General features: G+C 42.0%; 1 protein-coding gene across 1 annotated transcript in view; it reads left to right on the forward strand.

Moving 5' to 3' along the window:
* Positions 1 to 17,952, forward strand: part of LOC115644253 (putative gastrointestinal growth factor xP4) — a 64,653-nt gene extending 46,701 nt beyond the window's left edge. The window contains exons 5-8 of the mRNA XM_030548375.1: positions 7,208 to 7,349; positions 13,428 to 13,522; positions 16,438 to 16,584; positions 17,939 to 17,952. Coding sequence (XP_030404235.1) covers positions 7,208 to 7,349; positions 13,428 to 13,522; positions 16,438 to 16,584; positions 17,939 to 17,952 — 398 coding nt within the window. The remainder of the gene's footprint in view (positions 1 to 7,207; positions 7,350 to 13,427; positions 13,523 to 16,437; positions 16,585 to 17,938) is intronic.
* Positions 17,953 to 22,281: the final 4,329 nt, after the last annotated feature.

Consider the following 22,281-nt stretch of genomic DNA (forward strand, 5'->3'; position numbering starts at 1 on the left):
GTGATATCAGGCCATGGGGCAGCTGAGTGCTTGCCCCACTTCACCTCCGTTTTACACTACTAACTGCTCACAGCAGAGTCAGTTGCCATTAAAAAGATGATGTCAGAAAATAGGCCAACCACACCCTGATAGGCATATCCACAATCCTGGCACCACCTAATGGAATAGGAGAGGTACATTTATTATTCAGGGTTAAAAGGCTATCAAAGCTTAGACTTTGCCAATTGCTACAAAACTGTTAAGATTGGTGATTTTTTTGCATTTGCAACTAGTGCTTTTCTCTTGGCCTTGGTAACTATTGGAATTGGCCAGAACACCACACTAACCTAGGGAAGCTTCCAAGGCTCTTTTTGTGACTATATTGGTCAGGATGTTGGGTTTATATCAATATGTCTAAAGGTACTTACATGCCCTCCCCTTACCATTATATCTGAGCAGCTCACAACCTTTAATGTATTTATTTATCCACATAACACCACTGTGAGGTAGGGCAGTGCTCTTATCCCCATTTTACAGATGGTGAACTGAAGCACCGAGATGCTAAGGGTATGGCTACATTTGCAGATGTACAGCACTGTGAGTTAAACCCGCCTTCATCCAGCTGAGTAGGGAAAGCGCTTCAGTCTGTCCACACTGACAGCTACCAGTGCACTGTCATGGCAACATCTGCAGCATTTGCAGCTGCATTGGGAGCGGTGCATTGTGGGCAGCTATCCCAGCATTCAAGTGGCTGCAATGTGCTTTTCAAATGGGGCTGGGGTGGAGTGTGACAGGAAGCCTGAGGGGACAGAGAGTGCATTTTTGGAGTGCTGAGAATGTGTCAGCATGCTGTCTTTTAAGTTCAGACCTCCCTCCCTCCCCCACCTCTCTCTCACTCACTGAAAGCAAACAGCAGCTATTTCTTTTTTTCTCATAGACCAGATAAGCAGCCGCTTGCTGAAACAGACCCCAAACCATGCCCCCACCTGTCTCTTCATCAAACATTAGCTGTTGGCACTCGAAATGGAGCCCCCCTGCCTGCCTCTCACTCATTCAAAGCAAATAGTAGCTGTGTTTGTTTTTTTGATAAGCAGCCCCGAAGTGGAGCTTTGAAAGGGCACTTCCTCCTCCAGAGTTCACAACAAAACAAGAGGATGCTTCAGTTAAAAGGACTATGGGAAGTTTCCGGAGGTCAATTAGTGCGTAATAACATTACTCCCTGTTTACACTGGAGCAGCAGCGTCTCAGCCAATAGGCAACAGCTGTTATTCCTCTCGGGGAGGTGGAGTACCAGCAGCGCTGTAGCCATGGAGACACAGTGCTGAAGGTGCCTTGACAGTGTAGATGGGGAGTGAGGTACAGCACTCTGGGAAGCTTTATTGCGCTGTAATTCACAAGTGTAGCCAAGGCTTAAGTGACTTGCCCAAGATCTCATAGGATGCTTGTGGCAGAGCAGGGAATTGACTATAGAGCTCCTGATTTGTGCCCTAATCACTGGGCCAACCTTCATTCCTCATTAAAAAAAGCCCACATTTCCATAATCAAAAATACTAAAACTCTATCTTTGTCTTTGTAATAACATCTACTTAACGTATTTCAGTGATCAGACTGCAGGACCTTTGGGGTTCTATATGAAGATTAATATAAACATTTAAATTAAATCTCTGTTTTGGGGCCCAGGCAAGCACAGAAAATGGTAAAGCTGGCCAAGAATTTTGACTAGAAAAATAAGTGTCCATTTTTTAACTTGCCCTCTAAGAGACCACATAGTGTTTATTGTAACTATGGAAAGGAAAACCAAGGGAGTGAGCTTAGCAGCAGATCAGCAGCTCTGTGGCATGTTTAGTCATTTGGTGTGGCTGATCATATCGTATGTGTGACTAAGTCCAATCAACCCCACCCTTGTGTAAATGAATTACTCATAACAAAATACTTAGTTATAATCAAAAATATGAGATCCACTGATTCTCTTCACAGGCTTTCCCCTAGGGTGGGATTATATATAAATGGATATAAAAATCAAACAATCAGGGCTAGACTGTGGGTGACCCCTGCTTAACCAGGGACACATACAAAGTCTTCCTGTGCCACTTGGTTGAGTGTGTAATGGCCACTCACAATAGCAGTCTGTGTGCGCTGGGGAATGGGCAGGGTTGTTGTTCCACACCAGCATAAGGAGCAGGGCCAGTGCACTGGGTGGGGGATGTTCTTCTCCACCCTAATCTATGGAGCAGATTGCTCATTGCCTGTACACAAGGAACAGCCCTGGCAGAGACTGTGCTTTCCAAGATGCTATCTCTGGTGTGGCTCTGCCCCACCCTCTTTTCAGGATTGTGGCTGAACAGCTGCAATCTAGTCTGAAGTGTTATCTCAGAAATAAATACACAGCAGCACACATTTGTCCAAGATGGGGAAAAACACCCCCTCCCTGAATGTTTGCCTCTGCGCCATTTCAGCTGCACCTACACTGAGAATTGCAGGGAACACTTCCACCATTGGTCTCGCACTGGTGCAGTTCCAACAGTGCTAGCAATAGGAGGAGTTGCTTTGCCAAGTCCTTGAGGAATGTACTGTTTCTCTTACAGACCGAGCTCTCTGAGCTGAGACTCTCAATTTTCATTTTAAAAAAACAGCTTCTAGTCCTCATGGTTTCAGAGAAAATCTTGAAAACCTGATCCCAATGCACCCTAAAGACTCAGAAACCGAGTCATATAAAAAAGCCTCCAAAATATTTTTTAAAATCTCATGGTTTTTTAAGCCAATTGTGTGATTTTAGGGGGTTTACTTGTTATTTCTGAATGTCTGGGATTAGTAATATTGCTAGTGTGCACTGCCTGGCAAGCTGTCTAGAGCGGCTCATCACCAGGAGTGCCAACCTCGGGGCAGACTGTGAAGAAGCAGGGCACAAACCCCAAACTGGTTGTGAGCTCTAAACTTAGATTTCACCAATCAAGTATCCAGTGTGAATTCCTCCAGCACTACAATAGCCTTAACATGGAATCACAGACAGTCCCCTTGGGCACTCCAGTCTATCCTGCCACCTAAGCAAGCTTGCCTTTGTGATGGATGATCCCTTACACCAAAAATCGCAACAATATTCAAGTTACTTCTAGTCCCAGAGGACCAGTCACTTACCCCAGATCAGGGATCAGCAACCGTTGCACGCAGCCTGTTAGGGAAATCCGCTGGCAGGCCCGAACAGTTTGTTTACCTGCAGTGTCCACGGGTTCGTCCGATCACAGTTCCCACTGGCCGCGGTTTGCTGTTTCAGGCCAATGGGGGCTGCAGGAAGCGGCAGCCAGCACATCCTTTGGCCTGCGCCGCTTCCCACAGCCCCCATTAGCCTGGTACTGCAAATTGTGGCCTGTGGGAGCAGTGATCAGCCAAACCTGCAGATGCTGCAGATAAACAAACCGTCCCGGTCTGCCAGCAGATTTCCCTGATGGGCCGTGAGCCAGAGGTTGCTGATCCCTGCCCCAGATCAATTGTACTTCAGATCTCAAACCAAAGACAATGCTTTTAGCCAATTCCATAGTACTAACTAAAGAAAAAGAAATGTGAGTTATTTACAAGGTTAAAGCAGGTAAATATGCACATGCAAATGAGCTGCCATCTTAGATTCCAAAGGTGATAGCAGTTGCTATATATGCAAGCGCTCTGTGTCTCTTTAGGGCTAACTCAAACTAAGGGCTTGTCTACTCTACACAGCTTTTAGCGACAAGGCTGTGTTGACATAGCCTTGTCACTAAAAGTCAGCATGCGTGAATGCTCTCTGTTGATATTTTGTCAGCACTTTTGTCAAAAAAATACTTCCAGCCCTGTGAGCAGCGTTAGGTTTGTCGGCAAGAGAGCACTCCCGCCGACAAAGCTGCATTGACATTTGCGTCGGCAAAATTTTTGTCTTTCAGAGGGGGGCTCTTTTAAATAGCTGTAAGAGACAAAAGTTTTGTCAACAACTTCTCAGTGTAGACAAGCCCCAGGCTGCTTGAGGATCCCTTGCTTATGCTTCAAAATATTGCCCTCTCCGAACTCCAAGCAGCATAGTGACACAGATCCTCCTTGTCAGACATTTTTATTCCCTTCCCCCCCTCCGAGTTCAAGCTGGTAGGGTGAGTTCATGCTCAGGTCTCTTCATGGGGGTGGGGGGGAGCAGTCAACAAAGTCTTTGTCCTGTGATGTGTCACAATGACTCCTTTGGTTTCAATGGGCTTTCTTGTGTACAGGACCAGCACTTTACACTAATGAATGCACCTTCCTGTTTGGTGAGTTGCACAATTACAGAGGTTTACAATGCAAACGCTCAGCATAACTTATACCAGGGGCTACAGATGTTATAAGTGAGTTCAATACATGCAGCATCCTACAAGCATTTCATCAAGTCTAAACACTAAATGCATTTGTATCAACTTAACATCTATTTTAACAATACTAACACACCAGTGAGACAGACTGGTTTCTAGCTATGTGTTCTGTCAGTGTCCAATGAGGCCTAGGAGCCTTGCCAGGAGCTGGCACCTGATCTGCCAGCATCACAATGCTCACGGGCAGTTCTCCCAAAGTAAAGAGTGCTTGTGGATGACCAATCCACATCAATGCCTGAACACTTTAGAGCCATCTTCTAGGCCCCTATCTGGCAAAGGTTTCCATATGGATGGACTGGTGCATTCATATGAAGTCCCACTGACTTCAGTCAGACTCTGCATCTGTGTAAGGGTCCACCACAGAGATCCTGTTACAGGGTAGGTACCTTAGCACCTTTTCTTTTGAGACACACCAAGTACAAAGGTTTAAAAAAACAGGGTGAAATCTTGTCCCCTTGAATTAAATGGGAGCTTTGCCACTGACCTATTTGGGACCATGATTTCACCCAAGATCCTTTTCTCCAGCTGTTAGATCTACCAACTTCTAATGCTATCCTAATTATTTTCTGTGTAACTATTGTATCTGGAATAAGAGGGCTTAAACGGGTAAACAAAAATATTACCCTACTACAACCATGGTCAGCAGGTAATTTCTTGTCAGACAGGTACTGGGGCTTAAAAAAGACTCTACTAACAGGGTATTTGCAACCACATAGTAAAGACAGTAATATAGACACTGTGTCTCATAGGAATCAAAATAACTATTACCTATTGGGTTTCTGATTATAATAATAATAGTAAAAATATACTGTGATGTACATAATGTCTAGACTACGATTTTTTTACCAGTAAACCCATAGATATGAGTATACAGAAAACTAGCATTCTGAATCCTGCATTAGAATGAAAAATGTCAGTTATTAGCCTCTCCCATCTTTCTCTACTGTAGAATCAACAATCTGTTTAAAACTAGTGCAAACCAGTGAGTGTATTTGTGGGCTTCAGAACTTCAGGTATGGGGATCTGGTAACACCCATCCTGCTCTTTTGTTTGCACAAGGCCTCCTGATATCTGAGCATCGGTAACCACAGAAAGAAGACACAGGCTGCAGCATGCAGCAACGGTCCATTTGCAGGAGATGTTTTGTCTGGTAGGCAGAAACAGCTGCTGCTGTTGGCATCTCTCTCAGAGGATCAGAGGTGCAAAGTAATATATCTGATGTGTTATTTTTCACGTTCCTTCCTGCTCCCATTCATGCTCTTGCCTCTTGAATGCACGCTGTGTTCGTGGGGAAATTCCGGTGATCATATAGCTGAGCACCTCGCTGCAAAAGAGACGCATACAGAGAAAATACATTTCCGTGGAAAATCCTGAGCAAGTCACCTTACACCAGCACACTGGTGAGACATAAAGCAAATCCTCAGTTGCCCTTAGTCCTTACCTAGGCAAAATTCATTCGACTTCAGTGGGAGTTTTACAGAGTAAACTGTGCACAGAGTTTAGCTATGTTTGACATAAGTGGATTCACTGTAGTAATCAATACAATAGCTTGCATTTATATCAGTCTACACTTTTCATCATTTGGCCCCCATCTCCGTAAATTATCAGAATAACCTTCCACTTTTTAATGTATTTATCTTCACAACATTCCTAAGAGATAATGAAGTACTATTATCCCAATTTATCCAGGTTGGAAACTGAGGGCCTAACATTGCCCAAGATCACATATGGAGTTCATGGGAGAGCCAGGACTTGAATCTAGGTCTCAGAAGTCCCAGCTTAGTGACCTAACCACTGGACTGTCTTTTAGCTTCATCTAAACTACTTTCCATCCCACAATGTTTTAATAAACACTATACAGGACTTATTTTAGGCACCACCAAAATGCAGCTCTCTGGAGAGGAATATGGAAACTTTTTAAGGGAATGATCTTTGCATTGAAGTCAGTGTTAATTTTGCCACTGGCTTCAATGGGCCCAAGATCAGGCCCTAACAGTACATAGCAAAAAAGACACAATTAAAGACAGGACAAGAATAAAAAATCTGCTGGGGGGATTTATATAAGCAAAAGGTAGTTATCTAAATTGAACAAGGACAACTGGGGCTGACACCCTCATTCTTCAAAAAAGCCATGCTCTAGGGTCTTCAGTGACGACAAGTCCCTTAATTTCCCCTCTAGAGTGCACTTTCTGCAGCACAGTTACTGCAAAGACCACATTGGGATATTGCTTCAGGGTTGATTCACAAAAGGGAGGCGTGCCTCTTAATACAATACAATTGTATGGAATGTACATGAATGAAATAACTAATGTTCCCAAGGAGTGCTTGTTATCTGAAGTGCTGGTTTTTCAAACCACTGATATTCTCAAGTGGCTGAGATTTTATAGGGCAATAGGACATTTTAAAAAGCCATGCTGTTCTAAGTTTAAACATTAATATGAACAAGTAGCTGGTATGAGAGTCATACTTCTACCACTCTCAATTACACAGCATTAGGAAATGCTACAAATTCTCTTGCGTGTTCTGAATTTCTGAAACTTCAAGGACTGAATGAATCTAATTTGATTGCTATAAGAATAGCTGCTCCTGATGATCAATCTCCAATATTTAATCAGTGATATGCTAATCACTGATCACCTTAATTATGTTGCTCATAAAATAATATTGGATTGCTGTGCTGCAGATCCCTATTTAAAGGCAAAAAGAAAGTGGTTCCATTTAATAAATATTTGAAAGATTAAGTAATACTCTTACTTAGACTTCACAGATTTCCATCTGTATGCAGAACTTGGGGAGAGAGAATTAAGTGTTAAGGCCTATCAATTCAATTCACTTGATACTAGAGCTGGGTGACTGTTTTTTGACAGGTAGTTTATGTGTTGAAAAATGCAATGTTGGTCAACCTGGCACTATTTCTGAATTGGACCCTTTTGGTTTTGACAAGCTTCAGAACAAAAAAGTGTATATGTGTTCATTCCCTGTGAGCCCAGTGGTTTGGCCATCTGCCAGGTATAGCAGAGACCCAGCTTTGAAACCCTGCTCTGGAGCAAAGCCTCAGACTCTGATCTTCTCTCTGCCTGATGGAGAGAAGGGACTTGAATCCATATCTGCTACCTCTCAGGCAAGCACCTTAATCACCAGGCCATTTAGCAGCTGCTTCTCTTTTTGGCCCAATGAATACTTATATAGTTATAGAAAGTGGAATAGCTTCAACAGGAGAGACTGAGGGCAGGTCTTCACTACCTGCCGATCCGGCGGGTAGTGATAGATCTATTGGGGTTGATTTATCGTGTCTAGTGTAGACGTGATAAAATTGATCCCCGATCACGCTCCCCGTCGACACTAGAACGCCAGCTCACGAGAGGTGGAAGCGGAGTCGACGGGATCGTCAGCACTCGACTCACTGCTGTCCTCATGGTCAGGTAAGTCAACCTGAGATACATGTACCCCCTCCCCCTGCTAGTGTAGAGCTGGGCTCATAGTAACCCCCCTACACCTTCCAAATAGCCATCAGCGTGGTAGTTTGGAGCCTCAACTCAGAAGGGGTAGCTCTGAGTTCAAATCCTTGCTCTAGCATGGGCCTCCAAAGCTGGATCTAACAGATACCAGGCAAATGCCCTGACTGTGGAGCTAAATGTTATAAGGGTCACATACCCATGTTTTTTGCTGAAAAGGACCTTTCTGATTTGCTGAGAAATTCCAAACATTTTCAGAACCAAACTGAATATTTTTTCGGTTTGCTCACTGAACCGAAAGATTGATTATTCACCCATCTCTACTTGTGGCCTTAATAAAAATGTTCTGGAAACTGTTGTGCTTATAACAGCTCCTCAGAATAAATTTATTTGTTTAATTTGCAGTGTACCAGTTCCTGAAGTCCACACTTAGACTAAATTCCCAACTGCTGTGAGAGTTTTGCTTGAAAGAGGAAAGAGTAACTACTTCAGGAATTTACTCTGTAATAGGTACAGGGTGTCCTCACCATACAAGCCAGACTGAGAACCAGTTCTCCTCTCCCTTATACTGTGTGTAGTAACTGATACCTGTGCAAAATCAGTTTCCAGAAGATGTCAGATATAATCTAGTCAGAATAGATTGTGTTTTATGCCCAGTTTGCCCAGGTATAAATGACTACACAAGACACAAGTCTGGGCCCAATTGTTTTCTTATACCAGTTTTGCACGTTTCAACAGCGTTACCTTGATGTACACTAGAGTGAGATTGGTATCCAGGTCTCTGTTTGCTGCTACCTTTCCTGAGTCATATTTATGGAGATGTAACAAAAAAAAAAAAGTCACAGAACACAACCTGGCTCTCTTTGTCTAGGCTCTTATTCCACACAAACTACAACAAGCAAAAGAAGGGGAATTCAGTCCAAAACATAGTAAAATTGCCCAGGCAGCTGCTTGGATGAATCCTTCCTGTAGGCTCCTTGACTCCTCTCTTTCAGGTCCCAGTTTCCTCTGAGGGAAAACTAAGGGTACGTCTACACTACGGGATTATTCCGATTTTACATAAACTGGTTTTATAAAACAGATTGTATAAAGTCAAGTGCACGCGGCCACACTAAGCACATTAATTCGGTGGTGTATGTCCATGGTCTGAGGCTAGGGTCAATTTCCAGAGCATTGCACTGTGGGTAGCTATTCCGTAGCTATCCCATAGTTCCTGCAGTCTCCCCCACCCCTTGGAATTCTGGGTTGAGAGCCCAGTGACTGACGGGGCAAAAATCATTGTCGCGGGTGGTTCTGGGTAAATGTTGTCAGTCATTCCTTCCTCCGGGAAAGCAACGGCAGACAATCATTTTGCACCCTTTTTCCCTGGATTGCCCTGGCAGACGCCATAGCTCGGCAACCATGGAGCCCATTCAGCTTTTTTTTTTTACAGTCACCGTATGTGTACTGGATGCCGTGGACAGAGGCGATACTCCAGTGCTACAGAGCAGCATTCATTTGCTTTTGCATGATAGCAGAGACAGTTACCAGTCATTCTGTACCGTCTGCTGCCGGTGTAAATTGGCAATGAGATGATGATTATCTGTCCTTCTGTACTGTCTGCTGCTATCATGGGTGCCTGTGACATTATTGATATAAAGTGGGGCCATATAGAACATGGTTTGCAACCAAAGTCCTGTAGTGGCACCAAATCCTATGTGAAGGGGGCCATATAAGGTGTCTAAGACCAGGTTATGGGTTGCTGGTTATGATTAGGCTGTCTGTATGTCTGTATCATTATGTAGTTGAAGTTATAAGTATTGGCTCTGTACTGTCTGTATTTCAAATTGGTGCTGTAGTTCTGGGTGACACCCCAGACAAGTTGGTGTTAGCTCTGCTTAGCCTGCTTGATGGCCCATTAAGGACCATCAGCTACACAATTGACCCATTGAGAGGAGGCAGATACACCTTGTAACTCAGCAGGGTGTGCAGAGACTTGCTCATCTGACTCCAGACTCCATTTTGCTGTAATTTTCCACAGTAAGAACAAAGAGGTTCTTACACCTGGAAAAGCCTATATAAGGCTGATGCCTCATCTCCATCTTGTCTTCAGTCCTGCTTCTTACCTCTGGAGGGACTTTGCTACAAGCTGAAGCTCTACACAAGGGACTGATGACCCATCCCAGCGGGGGCTGTTCTTCAGAGACTTGATTTGAACCTGCAGTTTACTCCATCACTGCTACAAGCCTGAACTAAGAACTTTGCCATTACTGTATGTAATTGATTCCATTTAACCAATTCTAGCTCTCATTTCTACCATTTTCCCTTTACGAATAAACCTTTAGATTTTAGATTCTAAAGGATTGGCAACAGCGTGATTTGTGGGTGAGATCTGATGTGTTTATTGACCTGGGTCTGGGGCTTGGTCCTTTGGGATCGAGAGAACCTTTTTCTTTTACTGGGGTGTTGATTTTCATAACCATTCATCCCCAGGACAGGTGGCACTGGTGGTGATACTGGGAGACTGGAGTGTCTAAGGAAATTGCTTGTGTGACTTGTGGTTAGCCAGTGGGCTGAAACCGAAGTCCTTTTTGTCTGGCTGGTTTGGTTTGCCTTAGAGGTGAAAAAAACCCAGCCTTGGGCTGTGACTGCCCTGTTGCTATGATGAGGAGTTACCAGCCGTTCTGTCCCATCTACTGGGAATGACCAGGAATCATTCCTATTTTTACCCAGGCGCCCCCGGCTGACCTCACTTGAGGCAAGCCAGGAGCACTCACGGGCTGATGATGACAACAGATATCAGTCATATTGTACCATCTGCCACCAGGGAGGGGAGAGGAGCAGATACTGCTCTTCACTGCTGCAGCATCGCGTCTACCAGCAGCATTCAGTAGACATAGGGTGACATTGAAAGAAGTCAAGAAACATTTTTTTCCCTTTTCTTTCATGTTGGGGGGGGGGGGAGTAAATTGACGAGCTATTCCCTGAACCATGCCAGATAATGTGTTTGAACCTACAGGCATTGGGAGCTCAGCCAAGAATGCAAATACTTTTCAGAGACTGCTGGGAACTGGGATTGCTGGAGTCCTCAGTACCCCCTCCCTCCCTCCATGAGCGTCCATTTGAGTCTCTGGCTTCCCGTTACGCTTGTCACGCAGCACTGTGTAGCCTGGAGATTTTTTTTTCAAAACACTTTGGTATTTCGTCTTCTGTAACGGAGCTGTGATAGAGCAGATTTGTTTCCCCATACAGCGATCAGATCCAGTATCTCCCGTACGGTCCATACTGGAGCTCTTTTTGGATTTGGCACTGTATTGCCACCCGTGCTGATTAGAGCTCCACGCTGGGCAAACAGGAAATGAAAATCAAAATTTCTCGGGGCTTTTCCTGTTTACCTGGCCATTGCATCCAAGTTGAGATTGCTGTCCAGAGCGGTCACAGTGGTGCACTGTGGGATACCGCCCGGAGGCCAATACCGTCGATTTGCGGCCACACTAACCCTAATGCGATATGGTAATACCGATTTTAGTGCTACTCCTCTCGTCCAGGAGGAGTACAGAAACTGATTTAAAGAACTCTTTATATTGATACAAAGGACCTCGTAGTGTGGATGAGTACAGCTTTACATCGGTTTAACGCTGCTAAAATCAGTTTAAACACGTAGTGTAGACCAAGCCTTAGTGAATTATGTAACCTCCTGGTGGTTAATTGACAGGGAAACAAGGGCCATTTGGCAAGAAAACCCAACCTCTTAACCCCTGATAGTCTTGGATACATCCCTTTTTGCGCTCACAGGGTTCTTTGTATATATGATCCACTTGCCAGGGTCTTTGATCATCCTCACTTTCCAGCCACAGGGCAGGACTGGGTCTTGGTGCCTCATCATCCTGTTATCTACAATGGTTCATTCAGATTGTTAATGTCACTCAAGCTCCCTTCACAATAATGTTCTCTATTATTTTGCTTATCGACATGAATCATTTGTCAATATGGATCATATCTCCCCCGAGGGGAGATAATTATCTGGGAAAGAGAAAAAGACAGAGATAAAAGATAACTAGGAAAGTAAGAGACCTGCTGTTGTAAATAGTACTTTGCAGTTCTACAAGGGAGGTAAGCACCATATGCCAGTTTTAGAGATGAGGTAAGAGAAGCACAGAGAGATTGCAGGATTGCCCATCATCTCCTGAGTCCCTAGCTGTATACTAAGTCCATTAGAGCACAGCTACCCCCACTGGGGGAGAAGTGTCGTTCTGCTCATGCCAATCTACCTACCTCTGCCCTCCAGCACAACCCCAGAGACTTATGAGATAATATTCTGAAGAGAAGAAGCAAGTTGGAACGATCGTACATGACAAGAGTCTCTTGATCCCTATGCATGGAGGTACTGTTGGAAATATAGCATTTATCAAACTTCTGTGGCTTGATGTCAGAGCCCTGGTCCAGAAGAGTCTGAGAGGAGTACAGGCACTACCTTTGAGTATACTTTTGGGATGCAGGTTCTCTTTCTAGCACCCCCTTCTGAGAACTGAGACCCCATAGTGTGAATGCCTGGTCGCTGTGGCCTCCGCTACATAAGCATGTCTTTCGCCAGAGCTCCAACCTTGAGGATTCTCTAGTTTACAGTTTAGCTCTTTTGGGACACTAACTAGTTTAACCTAACAGACATAGACCTTGCAAAGATTTCTAGCACAATTAGTCTTTACTTTAGATAACACAAGAGAGAAAGAGATCTAGGAAAAAACAATTAAAAAAGAAAACCTGTATGCCGTTTGCTGCCTCACTTCCTGCAGCATTCTTTGGAATTTGGGCCAGTGTCCTTTCCAATCATTCAGGATCTCCCTCCCACAGCTCCTGGCTTCCTTTCTGGACCATGGAGAGAGACAGACCATCTTTCCATTGTCTCTCAAATGGCCAGTGAGAGACTCTTCCTTTTACAACTTCCAGACCCCTTTGTCAGGTGACCCTCCCTGATCAGCCTCATCAGGAGATCCAAGTCCTAGTTAGCAGTTCACTTGGCAGAATCACTTTTCTTGGCATACCCATTGTATTGCCCAAGTAGACCTATTCAAATGACAATGAGTCTTGATAGTCCACTCGCCCAGACACACTACTGCACTGATCACCTGTTACTCCCAGCCAGTGTCTCTAGAAAGAAGATAACCCCCTGAAGTCAGGTAACAGGCAGCACAAGATTAAACAGGTAAACCGAGTCACACATAATATTTCATAAACACACTGCAGAAATTTCCCACATTCTCCACACCTTGTAATAATAAATCACTTATATCACATTTTCATTCTGTTAGATTGATACTGTGATTGACAGAGAAGGTAAACTGATAGACTATTGACTAATTCAAGGGTAGACATGAGTGACTCATGAGAAAAAATGTGTGGCCTACCTTTGCCACATAAACCTCCCACTAAGATTAATATCCAAACCATCATTCCTATTTCTTGATAATGTATCTGGACTGAACATGTGTTACCCCAAAATAAATACACAGGTGGAGTTTGGATACAAAATAACCCTCCCAAGATAAACATTATCTGAAGTAACTGAACAAACATATGGATATAAAATTAGCTTTTCTACAGATTTTCACTCTATACTAATTGTTCTAATCAACCTGAAGGTTCAGGACTGAAGACTGCAAACAACAATGGAACACAAGGGGTGCTGGTTACTGGCAATTGTCCTTATTTTAGGGCTCAGCAGCCTGGCTAATGGATACATACAGCTATGTAAGTGCATTTGCTTCATTTTTCATGTGTTCATAACAAGCAAAGTCTTGTGTTGATTATTTGGTTCATCAAACCAAATAATACATTCAAGGAAAGTCGGGTAGAAATCTTAATTTTATCTAAAGAGTTCTATTAAACCACAAGGTTCTTTCTTGATGATTACATGCTTTTACTATTATCATCAGTAATAATTATTATTTCTTGAGCACCATTTGGCCCAAAAGTTTACAATCAATTTAGTTTCAATTCTTTGGGGGGATATTGCAAAATCTGTCTTCTCTATTACCAAGTACTGTACATAATACCACAATGAGTTAAATGAAATCAAAATTAGGATTCTTTTAGTATTTGTAATGTTACCATTTTATATAAAGTCTGTTTTATTGCAGTAGTGGGGTTAGCACAGAATGTGATCTTAATGCTTCTAAGAGCCCTTGCAATGAAATACAAAATTTCTTATTACAAATTCAGCTTATTAGTAATAATCAAATGTTAGAACCACAAATGATGAAGACATTCTTATTATTTTTACATATAGAACAGCTGACTAAAACATTTGAAAACAATTCCCCTATATGTCAATTAGCTCATGTGTTTCTCCTTTTCCCCATTTGTAGCCATATCACAGTCTTAAACTATAAAGATTATCTCAGCCCTTGTCCCATAATCACTTGCCCACATGAGTGACTTTATGGTGCAGTATGGTTCCATTAATTATTCATGTATTCATGTGTTTGCAGGATTGAGGCTAGAGTTTTTTTTTTTTTTAACTCTATTCAGGTTTTAAATAACTTTTTTTTTTTTTTAAATCTGTGCAGATCCCATTGGGCTTGAGACTGAGCTCACTTCCACCCATCATTTAACATTGTATAAATGATTGAAGTTCTTAATGTTTTTCAGGGGGGAAAGAAGTGTCAATTGCATAAATTGTCTCAGTCAGACAAGCCAATGCCTTGACAGCAAGTAATTCTCTACTCTAAAAAGAGCAAGACTTTGTGGTGATGAAGCCATTATGAAGACAGCAATTGGTGTTTAAAATCACAACTGGCCATTAGCTCTAAATTGACCTTCTACAGTTATGACGTGGTTCTGTAACAAAGCCTTCACTTACTACTATAACTGAATACACAATGCTTGGTATTACAAATTGGTCCTCATCACTAAAGACAACTTTACAGTAGCTTTAAAACAAATCTGACTAAGGAAAAGCTGTCAATGGATCATGGAATTCTGAAGCAATGGGAGAAAATTGTTTGTGGCTGAGATGCAGAAACAACAAAAGTGCAATGGGTGGTACATTGTTAGCATGAATGGAAAGGAAAGTTGTAACACCCTAAATCATTTGAAAAGGAGAAGTAATTCAAAGTTCTGTGAAAAACTGATGTTTTAATGTACTCGCAATGTATCACGTAGGTAAAAGCTTTGCAATTAAAGGCTCTAGAAAATCTCAAGTCAATGGCAGTAATTGAATTAGTAAGGCCTGCTTGCATGAGTGAGATGTTTCTGTATCCGACAATTGCAATTCATCTGATCGAACAAAGCACATGCTTACCTTTGAGGACACCATCCCCTTGACTTCAGTGGGCCCACACATGAGCTTAAAGGTAAACATGTGCATAAGTGCTTTGATGAATCTGGGCCTCAAGAAGCTAAAAGCAGCTCAAAGAGATTTTTGTCAAACGATGGAGACCAGAAAAAAACCCTTTAAATGTGATGTTTGCAAAGGACACAAACAATGCAGGGACTGATACTGCAGACATTACTCAGTCAAAACTCCCATCAAAATGTGGCCTGCAGAGAAGTTTATCATCTAGAAGTTAATAAGGCAGAACAAGAGGGAATACAAAGACTGAACTGTTTCTTTTGTTGGGATTGCAGCATTTGCAACTCTCGTAGTTCAACAAGTGTTGGTGCTATTTGGTGCTTTTCTTCAAGCCCCTCTTCCGGATTCATGAAAGTTAGAGGAGAATCTCAGCTTTCATTTGAAAAATAAGTCAGTTTCTAACCCTCCTAGTTGCAGAGAAAAGCTTGAAAATGTGGCCCAAATGTAACAGAAAGGCTCAGAAGCCAGAAAACAAATAAAAAGAACTCAAATTATATATTTGCTGGTTTGAGATTTTTAAAAATATCATGGTTTTTAAACCAATTTAATGAGTTTTTGGGGCCTAACTCACCATTTTTGAACACTTGAGGCTGGCAATACTGGGACTGAGAGTCATCTTCTCCAAAGAGTTTTCTCACAGGAGGAATAACAGCTGCAACAGGAAACAATAACAAAGTTTACAGTGAATTAAAAGTTTTAAATAGGACTCATTTTCTTACTTACAACTGACATCACCATTGTTATTGAATGGATGGGAGATTGTAGCCAAGGTATTTTTTGTTTCAGCAGTTTAGTTATAATGAAAGTATTATATTTATGGAGGCATTTGATGTCAGTGTCTGATCTATTACCATTACAATACAAATGTGAGGCATATTGATACGAAAAGAACATATTTTGCCCTTGGATGCATGTTGGCTGAAATTAACGTGAGCTTCAGGGGGTGATGTTTATATAGATAACAAACCATTCTGTGTTAGGTTAGGCTGGTTAAGGGATCTAAGAACTATAAACCCTCATGCTTCATATTTCATGAGCCAATATCTAACAAAGGGGTTTAGAAAGGAACTTCCTCTATGGGCAGAGAATTTCATAATTACTTGCTATAGGATTTTTGTACGTTTTTTGAAGCATCTAATACTGGCCAATATCAGAGACAAGATGCTGGGCTAGATGGACTGCTGGGCTGATGCGGCATGGTCATGCCTAGGTTCCTGGTGCTCATCCAAGTGTGAAGATCACAGTGCAGAGTGGCCCTAAAGCATGAAATGAAACTCATACAGTCAGTTAACTTGGACTTTGTTTTAAACAGCTCAGGAGCAATGTGCGCAGCAGCCATCTGCCCGAGTGAACTGTGGCTATCCGTACATCAGTGCTGAGGAATGCAACAACAGAGGGTGCTGTTTTGATGACAGTATCGTTGGTGTCATCTGGTGCTTCTTTCCTAGGACAGAGGAAGGTAATAGAGCAATGAGCCAGTTTTTCCCAGTTCCCCAATACACAGAAAACATCACTGTAGTATAGATTAGTTCAGTGTGATTAATCTAAAGCAGTAGTTGGATGGGAGAAAATTGTCTGTAAACAAATAACATCTCTGGGCTGGGATTGTCTGCTGAGACTCCAGGAGGCACAGAACACACAGGACTAGCCAGCGGCAGAGAGGGCCAAAGCCTTTAATCCACTTTGGGGAACCTTCCCAATTCTGGGCACCTTCCAATTCTGGGCTAGACAGTGGCCAAAACTTGGCAGAATATGAGTGAGTGTAAGGATGGGGAAAAAATCAGTGTCTGGGGAAAGCAGGGGCATGGAGGGTGAGAAAGGAGAGTATCCATCTACATATCCATTCCTTCATTTATTTGATAATTTTTACTTACATAGTAAACACCATCTGACGTACCCCAGACCATACATTTCTGGAGTTCAGCTAGGGTTTGTGACTTGTAAATTAACACTGTTGGGAAAACATGGGACTATTGATGACTCTCTGTAAAACATTAGAACTGAACAAAATTCAGAATTTTGGTCCCATGGGAAATCCTCACATTTCCACATTTGTTTTCATCCCACACTGGGGTGAAATGTGGCAATTTCTATTTATTTGTTTTCTGCAGAATGGAAATTCTAAAAACATTTGAGTCAAAATTGTTGAAATGATTGAAATACAATATTTTGACATTCCCAAAGCTGAAATGTTTCATTTTGGTGTATTGAACAAAACCCAAATATTCAACATTAATCAGCATTTTCCCATTGTGGCTCATTGACTCTTGGGAGCTACAATTCAGGGGCTTGATGTCCCTATCCTCCCCTATGGGCCAGGCTACATCTCACATGATACACCCAGCATCATTTTACTCCCATGATGCATCATGCAGCTTGATCAGAGGGAAATCCACACTGTAGTATTCCAAGGAGCCTGGCCCAAAAGAAAAAGATGGGGGGCCCCAACTACAACTCCCATAAGGCAATTCACTGATAGGGAAATGCAGCTTAATGTTTTGTTGAACTGATTCAAAACAAAATGTTGTGGATCTGTTCACCAAAACAAAAGATGCTGATCTGGGTTTAACTGATCCAAAATTATATATTTCATTTCCGTTTTTCTGCTGAAAAATCAATTTTTTGGGCAAAATCAAAATTCTCCTGTGGAAATTTAGATTTTGCTGAAACTCATTTTCCATAGGAAAATCATTCTCAATCAACTATAGTAAACAGCTTTGAAAGTTAGCAAGCCCTGTCTTTGACGTGGAATGGATAGACTTTGGTTTGGAAGCAGATATCAACGATGTGCTTTTGTTTTGTTTTTATTCCAGAATGTGACATCTAGAGTGAATCTGTCTCTCTCTGCTGAAATTCCTCAAGCAGGACAAGAACAGAAAGCTTTCCTGTCTTACACTATGATCTCCATTAATTGCCAAGCCATTTTTGGCTCCTATACTTTTGCTTTTCAATGAGATGGCTCACCTCTGCTGCCCACAAATGTTTCAATACTTTACTATTCAAAGCACATGACTTAAAAAATAAAAGCAGCAAACAAAAAGCTTTATAGCAGTTTCCAATCCTTCTGCAATTACCTTGGGGCTAGATTCTGATTTGTGCTAGGGAGAAAGAGGGATTACAAATCCCCCAACATCCCTATAAGGGCCCTTGGACATAGGTATGTGTGAACAGGTGTGCGGGAAAATGGTGGATATGGGCAGAAGCTTTACCTGCAATGGTAATAACAAGCAGAACATCTGTAAAATATGTATGTATTATGTAACTCTTCATGGCACAGAAAGAATGCAGAGCAACAAACGAGGCCAAAACAAAAAGAGAGAAATTGATACAATCAGTGCTTCTGAATGATCTGGCTCTTGACAGTTTTTCTTCATGAAATAGATCTTCCAAAATATACCTGCTAGATAGGTTCCCTTTTATGGCACTTTTAAAGACAGGCCTCACTACTGAGGCATTGTACTACCTTAAAACTACTGACCATCTCTCAAACAATCTGATCCCTGCACAGTTACTTTATCCTTCAAAAAAAATTAAATAAGACATAGGAAAAAGATTAACCTTTATTGTGATGACAACTTCCCCAAGCCCTTGTGCTTTTATCCTGCGTTATGAATCAGGGTTTAAATGGCCAATAAGTTGAAAATACAGCACAGAAGAGAAGCACAGTGAATCCTTTTACTTAATATTCTCTTTATTTTTTTAATCTACTCAGAATGAGTTACAGAAGGTAGCTGTACGTGTAATGTAAACCACTTCTTGCACAGGTGCTAATGAGAGGTTTATGTTTTGACTTAGTGTTATGGTATTCACCATAGAATCACATCCTGAAATAATGAATTTACATTGACTCTAGTGCTAGATAACATTTTTGGGAGTCCTGTTTCTCCTTGGTTTAGGAACGGTTAGTTTAGGGGGCATGCAAAGTCCGTGACCAATTTTGCAGGCCTATGTAAATATAAGAGGCGATCTCAGCTTTAATTGGAAAACTGTCTGGACCGTCACCTTAAAAAGGCAAACCGATTGCTAACGATGAATCTTTGTCCATGTAATCTTTCCAAAAGCTCACTAGTTGCTTATGTCATCCAGGATTGACCATTTTACTGACTTGTAAAAAAACAACAGCCAACAGCTTATAAGTAGCCCCGTGGACCATTTAATAATAGGAGTCACTGTTGCATTAGTTGCCTCTAATGATCGTAGGCCCACTACACAAATCTACAGCATAATAGGATAAGAGGAAGCCTTGCCCAATGAACTAAGCATAGGACTGATTGTAAGAGACTCATATATTCTAATCCTTGCTCTGATACCGGTATCCTCTGGGGTTTCCGTCAAATCATTTAACTTTTCTGACTCTGTTCCGTGCCTGTAACAGGGATCATCTACTAATAGGGCCTCCATCATTGAAGTGTCTGAGTATGGAGTGTCTGAATTTAGTCTCATAATACCCTTATGAGATATTATCACCATTTTACAAACGGGGAGCTGAGGTACAAAGAAACTAAGGGAAAAATCCTGGCTCCACTGAACTTAATGGCAAAACTCACTGACTTCAATAGTGCCAGGATTCCACCCTTGAATGGCTTGTCTGAGGTCACATAATGTCTGGGAGAGATCTGGGCATCGAACCTAGAATTCCCGAGTCCCATTTCAGTGCCATAGCCACAAAATCCTCCCTTGTAACTCTGTCACAGGGAGGAGGAGATTCATTAATATTTGCAAAGCACAACTTGGAGTGCTAAAAGTCACTAGAAAGAACATGCATAAAAGCATCTGAACAGCTCCCAGATGGAAAGGTGTGGAATGTGGGCAAGACAGGGCATGTCTGTGGTGACATGGACTTCAGCATGAGCCTCAACATGAAGATGAGGCGCTTAGAAACATGCTCCTCTCTTTGGCCTTACTCCTCCTAGGCCTGAGTAAGTTGGCAGTGCTCTCATTTATACAGGATTGGGTTTGTCTGCACACCCTGGCCTGTTCATCGCTCCTTCCTTGCATTTATACAGACTATATCTTCTGCTTCCTCCTTGATATTTTACCTGAAGAGGTTCACCTAATGAGAAGATTGACCCTGTACCAGAACTGTACATAAGGAGGGAATTCACAAAAGTAATATAGCACATTCTTCATTAGCATGTGTGTACAAGAATGAAACTGTTGTAGACCTTCAGCTTTTCAGAATGAAGAAAGGAGAAGATGAGGAGCTGAAAGAGTTGAGTAATGCTGCTTAATATGGCTTACTCTTTATGAAGTTTCCCAGCACCCTCTAGTGCACAGTCAGTGACTATTTCATCTGAGAAAAGGCATTGGTATAAATAGTAAATAGGGTCATGGCTAATTTTTATTATTATGTATGATATTGTAGGTAGCAGCAAGAGACCAGTCAGCCTGAGGTTCCATTATGCTAGGCATTATAAATGACAGTCCCTGCATCAAAATGCTTATGAAAGACCCTAAAAATTCACTAGAGACAAATAAATTGATTTCATGTGTAATTCATAATGCTGGGACACATGAACTCGCATTTTCTCCAGATTTGTATTCACAGCGCTTTTCATTGGGTAAGAAAGCCCCTTGCATATGTTGGGCTTGATTTCCAAAGAGAGCCACCTAATTTACACATGCAGGAAAGCACGAGCAAATTGACTTTGTGTGCATGTGGCCAACGAGATACATCACTGTCCAACCGTGCATACAAATACCTGCTTTATGGGCACTGCCACAGTAAATACACATACAAATTAACCATGCAATTGTAATTACTTTTTGCACATGCCGTTGCAAATCTGACCCTTTGAACACCAGGCCTTTCCTTAAAAATGAAATAGTCACATTTACAAATTATTAATTTTAAACCAGTTATATCTCTACTATAAGTATATGCTCTGTCATGACTTCATGGGCTTGTCTACACTGCAGGGTATGGCTGTATAGCTATGAGGTCCTAACCCTAGTGTTGATGCATCCTATAGCAATGGAAATAGGTTTTCCATCACTGTAAGAAAACTACCTGCCAAAGAGATGGTAGCTACATTGATGGGAGCATTCTTCCATTGGCCTGGCTGCATCTACCCTGGGGATCAGGATAGCATAAGCTACGGCAGTCAGGGTGTAGATTTTTCACCACCCTGAGCACTGTAGCTAAGTCAACCTAAATAGACTAAGTCTAAGGCTCTTGGTTGATCAAGGCATTGCCGCCTGTGTCTTTCAAGGATATTAGGAAGCAATTACCTAGTAATCAAAAGTTTATTCAATGGAACGGTTAAATATTAGGCTGTATTCAAAATATGTGTTCCTTCAAAAAGCATTTTTTTAAAATCTTGCATCCATCTAGCCCCTGCATCCCAACCAAAACCAAAGCACTTTACAAACTTAAACTGGGTTAAAAACCATAGGCTTGAGCCTGCAAAAGCCCTTGCTCCTGGGAGTAGGCTTTGCTCATCCAAGTAGTCACACTGACTTCAATAGGACTAAGCATTCAGGTTGATGGGAGTTGAAAACATTTATACCAGGGCTGAATTTGGCCCAAAGAGAGGTTAAGTGATTTATTCAAGGCCAAACAGCAAGACAACGGTAAAGGGACCAAATTCTGATCTCATTGCAAATCTGGAGTAACTTCACTGGAGAGTGGGAAGTATAAATCCAGAAGGAACAGTTGTGAAAATTATAAGCTTGCAAAACCAGGAGACTACTGCTAATATTGTTAATTTGTTTCTGGTAGTACCCACAATGTGCAATCTACAAATACAACAAAGGGCACAATCACTTCCCTAAAAAAGTTTGCCTTCTAAAAACAAAAAATGGAGCTGGAGGGCAAGAAAAAAAAAAGAGGTTCAACGTATGAGTAAAATGGTCAGATGTGAATTGGCAACATCCTCATTAAACAACGTTTTAAGAACATTTGCATGATAAGAAATACCAACCCCACAACTTAGCCGCAATCAGCCAGTTTGTTTCTTGTAGGCATTAGGGTAGAATGTTGGTCTACAGGAGAGACTTGAATTGGAAGGAAGTGACTGTGGACCAGCTCAGGAAAGAAACTCCTTGCATAGGGGATAGTGTGGAAGAAAGCATAGGGATGCTGGTGGAAGATGCAGACAAATAGGATGTCCAGGTTGTCGTCACAGGAAGAACATTGGGATGCAAATAGGGGTAT

The sequence above is a fragment of the Gopherus evgoodei genome, chromosome 1 (assembly GCF_007399415.2).
Source record: "Gopherus evgoodei ecotype Sinaloan lineage chromosome 1, rGopEvg1_v1.p, whole genome shotgun sequence".
Lineage (NCBI taxonomy): Eukaryota > Metazoa > Chordata > Testudines > Testudinidae > Gopherus > Gopherus evgoodei.